Source organism: Ananas comosus, linkage group 12 (genome assembly GCF_001540865.1).
Source record: "Ananas comosus cultivar F153 linkage group 12, ASM154086v1, whole genome shotgun sequence".
In the NCBI taxonomy this organism is placed as follows: Eukaryota; Viridiplantae; Streptophyta; class Magnoliopsida; order Poales; family Bromeliaceae; genus Ananas; species Ananas comosus.
The window spans coordinates 4,053,072-4,063,913 of record NC_033632.1 but is presented as its reverse complement, the minus strand read 5'-3'; the positions used below and the strand labels follow the sequence as shown (position 1 = coordinate 4,063,913).

The 10,842-nt window shown below is 37.4% G+C and overlaps 2 protein-coding genes across 4 annotated transcripts; both read right to left on the bottom strand.

Moving 5' to 3' along the window:
* On the bottom strand, positions 327–4,252 carry LOC109718914. Of its 3 annotated transcripts, XM_020245394.1 has the most exons (7): positions 3,897–4,252; positions 3,752–3,787; positions 2,855–3,672; positions 2,391–2,465; positions 2,066–2,280; positions 1,214–1,437; positions 327–1,117 (listed from the first exon to the last, which is right to left on the bottom strand). In XM_020245394.1, the coding sequence occupies exons 3-7, from the start codon at positions 3,654–3,656 to the stop codon at positions 478–480; spliced, it is 1,956 nt and encodes a 651-aa protein (XP_020100983.1). In that variant the 5' UTR covers positions 3,657–3,672; positions 3,752–3,787; positions 3,897–4,252; the 3' UTR covers positions 327–477. The 3 variants fall into 3 exon arrangements, with proteins under 3 accessions (XP_020100983.1, XP_020100982.1, XP_020100981.1); XM_020245393.1 differs by having other exon boundaries at positions 2,855–3,790; XM_020245392.1 differs by having other exon boundaries at positions 2,855–3,785.
* On the bottom strand, positions 6,807–10,576 carry LOC109717925 (thioredoxin domain-containing protein PLP3B-like). Its single transcript, XM_020243887.1, has 8 exons — positions 10,357–10,576; positions 9,088–9,162; positions 8,939–8,986; positions 8,726–8,868; positions 8,269–8,341; positions 8,127–8,188; positions 7,591–7,688; positions 6,807–7,158 (listed from the first exon to the last, which is right to left on the bottom strand). The coding sequence occupies exons 1-8, from the start codon at positions 10,438–10,440 to the stop codon at positions 7,043–7,045; spliced, it is 699 nt and encodes a 232-aa protein (XP_020099476.1). The 5' UTR covers positions 10,441–10,576; the 3' UTR covers positions 6,807–7,042.

Sequence of the window (10,842 nt, the reverse complement as noted above, 5' to 3'; positions counted from 1 at the left end):
TACCTTACGTACCTTATTTTCGTAAAGAATTACCGTACGTAGATAAAATAATTTAACTAGAAAAGATGGGACACATTAAATTTTAAACATTGAGGAAGATCCTACACCTTTGAGTTTTCTATTAATATAAAAAAAAAGTTCTCCTAAAAAAATCATATTAAAAAAAATGAATAGTAATCCATTCTGTAATATTTTCTTATTTATTATACGTATATAAGTAAGTTATTAATAAAATGCCAATGAAAATCATAAATGAACAACAATTTCATGCACATGAAGTTACTAAGTTACTAATCTCACAAGGAAAACATTTAAAACCCAAAAACTTTACCCAGAAACATATACTGCAACTTATTTTTCTCCCATCTGAATTTATTTGTACTAGGTTATTCACCAAATATCCTCAAGAGGTGAACATCACTGATGACAAAAATTTACAAACATGATGAAAATGTAGCTACATCACATTCATAATGATTAGATCCCGCCATTTTTATACGCGGTGCGCGCAATCTCATGTCCTTGCTTCACATCTTCGTATACTTTCAAAGAGGCCTCGGAGAACTTCGCCAACTTGTCGAACACCTTCGCTAAACTCGCCTGCAAACTAACCAACTTGGAGTAATTTTCGATCTTCTCGGTTCCGCCGATCTCTCCCCGCTCTTCTTTCCTTTTCTTGTCCTCTTCTACCAACTTTTCAATGAAGTCATGGAGGAGGGTGGTGAGTTCTTTAACACAATCGCGAAGAAAATCGTACGGAACCACTCTCATCCCCGTGAGCCAATCGCTGCAGAGAACGAATATCGGAGGAGAGAGCGCTTGTCGAGGGGGGAAGATGGCTCTTCTCCTTCCCCTTCTGTTTTCTTGCGGTTGGAGGACGCACTTCTGGAGCCACGAGTTGAGCGCCGCAACATAGGATTCGAGCGCGTCGACCCAGTTTGTGAAGCTCGAGCTGAAGAACTCCAGCTCATTCTTTAGGTGCACCAAGGCCTGCTTGCGGTGCCCGTCTCGTGAGGGAGGCGTCGAGGTCGTCGAGCTTTTGGCATGGTAAGCTAAGGAGATTGTGATGAATTGAGAATGGTGGCATTCAAGCATGTTTTTCCACATCCTGATTAACCTGCATGCAGAGAGTTATTTACAGTAAACAGTCGTTGCTGCCGAGTCATAATTTTCCGATATACACCTCGAAATGCGTTGGAATTTAGGAACATACCCATGAATGAGCTCGACGAGTTGAGGGAGCAATTCCTCATCCCTCATCCTCTCGATTCGTTTGGATATTGAATCAACCGCTTGAATGGCTACACTTAATCGCGAATGCAGATCCTTTACAACAGCTCGCGTTTTATCGATCAATTCTGCGTTGAGATCTCGGGCAAATTGGTGTCTGAGCTGAGTACACTTCTGATCATAGGCCTTCCGAATACATTCGCTAGCCTATTGATTATCACGTAAAATACGTGAGAAGAGGATAACAAATACACTGAAGAAATATACCTTTTCTGTGTTCTAATGCTATGGTATCACCGAAGAAGTATGTACAACTAAAATCAACGACGCCTTGGTTATACGCAAACATATATCCTACATTTTTTTTTTTTGAGAAAATATCCTACATTGGGATAACATAAATACTAAAAAAGAAAGATCAAGTTTGTTCAGAATTTCTTGAACGGCGAGCAATGTTCTGAAAAGCGGAAACAGTTCACGTGCAGTCATGGTATCCATTATAGTATAAGAGAGTTGAGACGCCCGCTGATAAGAATTTGCTTTTCAGTAAGGAAGTTGCATCAGGGGAAACAAGTTGAAGCAAATCCGTGTTTTGTTTCTATTAGCTACAACAAACAATTTACGATGAACCATTCATATAAGTAAAAAAATCGATAACTAGTAACAGCTCCGGGGGAATGAATGAATTCTACAGAAGATATGACGGAACTCGATTTTGCGGAATAAATATGTAGAGCATCCTCACTTCAAAGAAGGTGCAAACCTTGATAAGTTATTATTAAGTTATTTGCAAAACAATGAATAAGCGTGCCAGGCATGTTAATATACTAAGTACCTTGATTTCATCGTAAAGTTTTCTTTCCCATGCATACAGCCTGTTCAGCGTAGAAGAATGGCTTCCCGAAATCATGGAAAATTCCTCAATAAAATCACTACTACTATCGCCGCCATCATCTCTCGCTGTCGATGTAAGAGGGTTCTTGGATGATGATGACAGGGACGAGACTGAACGATTCCAAGTGATGACCTTCGTAGCATTTTGCGTAGATTCTGTAGTAAAACTCACAATTAGATATCTATAGCAATTTGCAAAAACAAAAGCTTATTATATCCTATATCATTTAAATGTTATATAATTATAACATAAAAAATCAGAGTACCTTGATTAAGGGGAGTCTCCCCATTGCAGCAAACTCGATGAAATGCTGTGAGAAATCTTGAAGTGGGTGGTCTGCCTATAGAAGCAAATGCTTGATAAAGATGAGAAAATGAATCGCTTCTCTACTTCACAAACTAGAAGCTTCAGAAATGTGGCATTGGGCTAACATACAGACTGGAGCTTTTGCTATTGCAAAAAGCCAAAAAAACCTACAATGAGTTTTCAGGCTCCAAGAGCAGAAGCTCCAATTAGGCCAACAAACAGGATGGAGCTTTTGCTATCGCAAAAAGCCAAAGAACTAAAACAAGTTTTCGGGCTCCGAAAGCAGAAGCTCCTAATATTGATACTTCTTTCAACAGCTCTTCTTAAGCAGCACTTTTGCAAAAGCGCTCTAACTGAGCCAAACATGCCGAACGAAGAAAATCAAATAGAAAAAAGGGTATGGCCTATCACGAGAACAATTACCTGATAAATCAGAACAAATACTTAGCCTGATTTTGTTAGTCTCGAGCATTCTCGACATCTCATTGCCCGCTTCTGCTGCCCTAAGAAACCGGTGTTCGATGTCCCTCATGCTAGAAAGAAAATCTTTGGCCCTATGTGTAATGTACTCGGCAGCATCCTCCCTTTCCGCTAATACTTCTTCCTCTCCCTCGTCCCCTAGAGCTTCATCAATGATACTCCCATACATGTCGACCACCTCCTCTTGCATTTCATGGGACTTTTTCGTTTCCTCTTCGATTAAAGGAACCACTTCGGCTTCTCTTACTTGTCTCAAACCCTTCAATCTACTACTAAAACTTATCGCATCGATAGGGTCGAAGAAGTCCCATGAGGAATTCGATTCAAGGGAAACCGGCGGCAGCGGCGGCGGGGGGGAGCGGAGAGATTCATGCTCAACAAAGTGAGCTGCTTCTCGCTCCACCGTCACCGTTACAGAAGCACTCTTCGTCGCTCTCATGTAGCTCGCATTTGCGAGCTGAGGAGAAGCGGCGGCATGCTCGCGGGAAGGCGACGGCGATGCGTAGGAAGAGTGGCTTGGGGATTTCTCTACTTCGGAGGCCGAGATCGACGACTCGACCGAAAGATCAGGCTCCGCGTATCGCCGCAGAGCATTTCCGGTGCTACGAAGGGACCGGATGTACAGCAAATGCGCCGCGGATAGCGAATTCCGCGCGTCGATCGCGCGCTTGATGTAATGCATTCTCTCCTTGCAGAGAACCAATGCTTCATTGCTGGTGGTGGGTTTAGAGCTTGAAGAACCCATCAAGATCCTACTTTTTCTATAGCAAAGTTTCAACAATTTAAGGGAGACTTAAGTTCATCAAAAACCCTAGTGAAGTAATGGATCTCCATACTTACAATGTCCCAAATTCCACAACTTTCCTGCTACAATCTCTACTTTTCATGATTAATCAGAGAACAAAAAAAAAAAAAACTGAAAATTAAGAACTAACTTCAGAAAAAGTAGCAGCATTAAATCAAATGATAAAAAAGAGTGAGTTACCTCTCTCCACTTCAAATCAGCAAGCGAAAAACCCTAATAAGAACACATTTGAGTTCTTGCTCCGGACAATGAAGGACACCAACTTCTCACAAATTTCTCACACATACCTCACAAAAAAAAAAAGAAAAAAAAAGAAAAAGGAGGAGAAAACGCATCAAAATGGGAACTTTACTCTCCTGTTTCTCTCTCTAGCGCCAATAGGAAAGGGGCATCAAAATGGTACCCATTGAAAAAGCAGCAAAAGTAAGAGAGAGAGAGATGAGACAAATGATAACAGCAAAGGAATCAACAGAGACACATATATAGAGACTAGAGAGAGAGAACCTCGAGATATGTGGAGGCTAAAAGGTGTGAGTGTGATTGTGTGAAAGAGGAGAGAGAAAGAAGAGAGAGAGGCATCTCTCTCTCTCTCTCTCTCTCTCTCTCTAAAGCCCGGGTTTTGCATATTTATTCATTTCTACTTTTCAAAATTTTCCAATTACTTTAAAATTATTAAAATTAAAAATATTTAAGGATATTATTTAAAATTAATAAAAATATTTTTACCCTCAGAAAAAAATAAAATACTTTTCAAATTTTGAAAATCTATTATATAATATCTTTTTTTTAGGTGCTATTAAAGATTATTTTAAGCCTAAATTACACATTGGCTTTTTAAACTAAACACGTGACATTATTATTTTTAAATTTTAATTTATCATAACTTTTAGTTCAGATTTTTAACAGCACTGTAAATTAAATTTTATAGTGCAATTTTATCGATTGAATAATAATATATAGCTAACGTGCCCATAAATCTTAATTATTCTCACATTGTTAATCAGATATTATTATTTTTTTGTCACATTAACAATACGTTATCATTTAGTTAACTAATTTTACTCTAAAATTTATTATAATAATTTAAAATATTTAAATTAAAAATTATAATAATTAAATTTAAAAATTAAACGTCACGAGCCTCAAAATTTGATGGCCAATTGTGCAATTTATTTATTTATTTATTTATGTTTTAGTAAATATGAGAATATGGGATATTCCACTTTGGGCTACAAAAGCACTTTTTGCAGTCGCAGTATGGGGTTTATTATCTAGGAGGATTTTGTTGATTAATTAGAAATGGACAGAATGAGATGGGTCCAAAAAAAAGAAATAGTGTGAGCTTGTAACGGCTATTTTTTTTAAGTTTCCGTCTCATGAAAGGGGAAGAGTCGGAATAGAAAAATAATTTATTTTTTTTTCTAAGCAATAACAATAATGTATTATTATTAGTTTTATTAAAATGTAATACCAAAAAATATTTTGTGATACTCTTTTCTAAATTAATCTCGTTTAATTGCAACCTTATTTAGGTTTAGTTTGAGATTGCGAAAAAATTGCGTTACGTACAGTGAGAAAGTACAATAGGAAAAATATTATATTTATTCTCATACGTAATATTACGTTTCGTATATCGCGATAAATCAGTTATGATATATTTTCTGCGATCTAATCGGAGAACGCAGAAGCATATCTCTATATATTTTTACCCTAACTTCATTTTATCTAATAACGTTAGATATGTTTTAATATCAAACTAAGCCTCAAGCTGTTAAACTATTTTTTTTTTCCAACATTCCTACTTTATCTTATCTAATCTAATTTAATCTTTTATTAATGTCTATTTGTCACGCTTATACTTCTGCGAAAATCAAACAATTTGATTATTATTTCTAATAGCTTAAGTAGCACCAATTTGAATAGTTTTGAATCAGGCTCGGCACGACCCTTGGCCCAAAAGAGAAAAATAAAATTACACATTAAAAACTATGATATAAATGTTATAATATTTGATTCTTACGAATCAAACAATGATTCTCTCAGCTTCTCGACGCAGAAAAGTAAAAAAGCCACAACAACATAGCCAAAAACCTCTGCAATTTTCGTTCACTAAATCTCGGATTTTGCGTATTGGATACGAAGCTATTTCAAAAGCAGGACCAAACATGCATTTCTTGTTACTGCCTTTTCTTTTCCTTTTAGGATCGAATAGTTTTAGTCTAAACTCTTATTTCCAGCCACAAAATTACACCACCTTAATTTGTTGAATCATATTCTTGTGCGGAGATTATCTGCAGTTGTTGCTATACCAAATTTATCCGTAACTATTACTGCAGTGTTTGTGCCTCTAACTCCAGAGGGCGAAGTCGCGTGCTGCAGCTTCGAGTGCCAGCCGCGACGATGCTCCCTGAGTAGGGGTGTAAACGAGCCGAACACGAGCTGGCTCGTTAAAGTGTCGAGCCAAAAAATTCAGCTTGTGGTCGGCTTGTTTATTAACGAGCTGAATACAAGCCGACTCACAAGCTGGCCAACGAACAATAAGTTAAAAGGATTAGATTGAATATATATAAAAAATAAATTTACAAAATCTTATCCATTAGGCTTTGATCTAATAGTTGAAATTTTACATATAAATAAATCTTGTTATAATTGAGCTCACATTTATATTTTTATTTTGCTAAAAACTAAATAAAATAAAAATATATATTATATATATAATTATTTATTTATATATATAAATATAAATTAAATAAGTTATATAAATATAAAATATATATATTCCAGCTGTTATCGAGCCGAACACAAGCGAGCTGACCCCAGCTCGTGTTCGGCTCGTTTATTAAACGAGCCGAAAAAATCAGCTCGTGCTCGGCTCGTTTACTAAACAAGCGATTCGATCTCGAACTCATTTCGAGTCGAACACGAGCTGATTCGCGAACGGCGAGTTGGATTGCCATCCCTATCCCTGAGTGGCAGCCACAAAATCATGTTTCAAGTTTCAGCCGACGGCGCAGCGTCAATTTACTGTCGAGGAAATGAGTTCTTTCCCACTGCTGCTGCTGCTGCTGTTATTCTCATGTGCAATCTGACTAAAATATTAAACCAAAAGTAGTAGCTTGTAAGCATTTTACAGCTAAAATAGATTGCTAGCATACAACTCTTGCCATGATTCCATGCAAACTTGTCAGCACTCAATACATCGATTGTTCAAATTTTCTTAAACCAAAGCCGCACTTCGATCACGATTAAGTTTTTCAAATTAGTGAAAAGATATTACAACGAGGCGAGGTTTTGTAGCGGGAGAAAGAAGCGGCTCGCATTGCTGCTCAATCTGAATCAGAATCCTGAACAGCTGAGGATCTAATGCTCCTGTTTCTGGGATGATCTGTGTCGTCGTTTTCATCTTCCTCGTCGCCGTCTCCTTTTCTTTCGTCAATGATACCTAAAATATCAAAGAAGGGTATGGTGCATGATATGCAACAGAAGTGCAGAAAAGGAAGGGGCTGATTAGAAAAACTGTTCCCTGAAGTTTGATCAGGATTTGTATTTTCATTCTAGTAGTTCGAATTGCAACAATTTCATCCCGAAGTTTGTGATAGCTTATAGGTAAATCTTTTATCGGTTCTTTAGGCTTCTTTTCTCTGTTACAAATGACATTCTCGAGGTGAGTTAAAATGGAGGTCAAAATTCGAGGATGAATTTGAAACCGCGGTCAAACTTTGAACTTCGGGTTGAGAATGAAGATTAAAATCAAGGCCAAACTTCAGAGGCTAAGCTGTTACAGTTGAAAGAGAACGCAATTGAAAGTGGGCACAATTGCAACAAGGGTCAAACTTCAGGGACTAAATTCATAATTAATGAAAAATAAAAACACCTTTCTTTTTAAGAAGGTTCTCTAAAGCTCTTGTGGTGAAATCATCTCTGCTGCAGAGATCCTGAAATCCAACCAGCCTATCAAAAGCTACGCCGTTCCTGGAAAAGTGTCATCAAATTCTTCAAAGGAGTTTGACAAAGAAATTAGTTCATCTGAGAGCCTTATTCGAGAATCATATAAGACCAACATCATGAATCCAAAAGACTAATGAAATGATACTACATGTTTGTGCAGCCTCTCTTCTGTAATTAGTACGCTACTACGTTACACCGTGAAGCTGAAGCTGGGCGTCTAACGAAGCTTAAGTAAGCTTTTTGAACCAGAAAAGTAGAAGCTCCAATTTGAAGCTACCACTTCCACTCGGCATGAATTCTTTCGGAGAGATTTTTATACTCAAATAGCACTTTTAGAGAAGTTGTAACTCGGCCATGAAGCCGCGAGACATTAGCATTATAACAATATCCTTATATAGGAATATTAATGTGTTAATCTGGATGTTAAGTTTGCCGTGAACAAAACAAATCAACACCTCTCACCTGAACAGTACGATGCAAGGCAATGTCTTAATGGCTAGTTTCGTCACAAAAAACGGCGCATTCTGCATCAAGTACCACAAAGGTATTAGATACAATCTTCTGAAACGCAACAGCAAAAGCCCAAAGGTCAATGTATACTAACTTCAGCGTCGATCTTGATGAACTTCGTGTTGAAGTACAGTGGTGCTAGAGCCTTCAGATGCTTATCCATTATCCTAAAATAGAAACCGATATACTACCTCAATAGTGGAACAATCAATCAATCGCAAATTAGTGTAAATTGCACAACCGGTCGCTAATCTTTTAAAATAACTGCAGTTTGGTTTTCCAAACTTTCAAACCTCACACTGGCATCCCTATCTGTCTTGCCTTTCAGTTAAATTCCTCCGCCAAATTGGATATAAATATCTACTTTAAGCTACAACGAAAGCAACTTTGGACTTCTCATAGAGCAATTGTGTTGACTGCTGAGTATCTAGATCCAATTTGACAAAGAGATTAATGAAAATGCCAAGATTGCAACTATTTGCAACAATTGAAAGGTTGGGGAGCCCTGGTGCAATTTACCGCATTAAAGAAAGTGGAGTGAGATCAATTACTTGCAACGATAAAATTCTCGGTGGTAGAAATGGCACACGACTTTTTCACTACCAGTGACCTCTCCGAGGAAGTCACCTTCGGATATTTCTCTATACTCTCCATGCCCTTGCCTCTTTAGGACTTCTCGCTTCTCGACCTCTTTCTGTTGGTTCAGACATATTCATGAAGTCTATCTGCTGAACAAAGGAAAATTATTACACCACAGTTTTTACCTTGAGAGCGGCTACCCTCTCTGCGTGCAGTTTCTCCAGTTCTGGGTCCTTCATGGCAAATAGAATGTTAATATTAATAATGGGTTAAATTCAATGTAAACTACATAATTCGAGAAGAAAAGCAATGCTTGTTTGGTATTTTAACTTACATCCAACAATTCATCAAGATCGACTTCCTGGTTGGTAGCAGATGTTGCTGGAGCCTTCTCTTTAGCTAGAATTTCCTACACAATTAGCTTTATTTTATAAGATTTAATTTCAACGAGTAAAAGAGTTCTCATCCTAGGTGAAACCTGGTAATGATACCTCGAATCTAATAGCATTTATGTAGTTACTTAAGGATAAGCAAAGAAGAGTTGTATGACATGATAGTCATGAAGTTTAGCAACATCAAAGCGCGACACAAAAGAGCAACAACAAGCATAAATAACTACAAACCAGAAAATCATTACCCAACCAAGAGAAAGAAAGAGAAGGAAAAAAAAAACACACTCTAGTTTTCCTGGAGAAACAAATAATAACATTGCGGAAATAATTATCTATGTTCACTCCAGAAGCCAATAGTGCAATCTCAAATTTTAGATATGTTTCCGGCTAAAAAAACATCGCTGCGAGCTACAAGCACCGCAATAAGAGAGAGGCGTGGGATTGGGAAAAAAGAAAAGGATAAGTCCCTAAACCCATCTTTCGCGCTCGTAAATCCAATAAGATGATTTATTTACAAGTGCAAACAAACCTTTACTACTCGTCCAATTTTGTATATGAAACTACTAGTTTGCAGAAAATTGCGAATAACCAATCTTTCTCGCAGTTTAGCTGAGCTGTTTTGGAGCAGCTTCTCACTCTGAACAGCAGCAGGTAGGCATTAGCAAACAAACATTCCGAAGCCTTTTCCAGGAAAAGAACCTGAAATGAGCTTTCGAGTCGCAGAAGCAGAAGCTCCAATTTGAAACTTCTACTAGCTCTCTCTGTTTTGTCTAAGATGGCAATAGATCATCACACATAAATTTCTACTACTTCCTCTTCTTAAATTCCAAAAGCAAAATTAATCAACCATTAAAGTATCGTAATCATCATTCTCATGAAAAGGACAAAGATTAGATCTTTCACAGATGACAAAGAGGAAAAAAAAGAAACCCCATTTCCCCATTTTCTGAACAAGCATCAAGAGATCAGATCAAGTAGCTACAACCCACCAAATCTATCTCCCTAAAATCCAACAACCTAACCAATTTCCACAACAATCAAATCCGAAAATGGGGTTTGTTCCCGAAACCAAAACATGGGTTCTGATGGGTCTCTCACCACAGTTAAAAAAAAAAAAAAACCCAATACACATCAAAATTACTAAAAGTAAAGGATTCAAATCCGTGGAAAAGGGAGCTAAAGAGGAGTGGATTCGGGGATAAAAATCGCACCTTTTGGTAGTCCCTCGCGGCCGCGGCCATTACATTGCCCAATGCGAGGCCCGATAGCGTGGATCGAACCGAATCCGGATCCATCTTTGGCTCGATCTCACACCTCCCCTTCTCGTTTACGCTCTCTCTTTAGTAGGAGACGAGATCTCAAAGAGAGAGAGAGAGAGAGATTTGGGGGGTTTCGAGTTTTATTATGGTGTGGTGTGAGAGCGAGCGCAAAGAGTGCGAGGAAGAAGAAGAAAACATTTTCAAAAGGGACCCTGTGGTTTAGCTTATTTACAATTTAGTATTCACCGTTTACAAAGAACCTTTTGCTTATTTACCCTTTAAACTGCTCAAAATTTCTAAATTTATCGAAATATTATCAAAATATCCTTCTAAATTTCAAAATATATTTGTAAACCTTCATAAAGATAATGAAAATATTTGAAAATTATTTTAAAATTAACAAAAATATTTTGATACTCCAAGAATAAATAAGATACT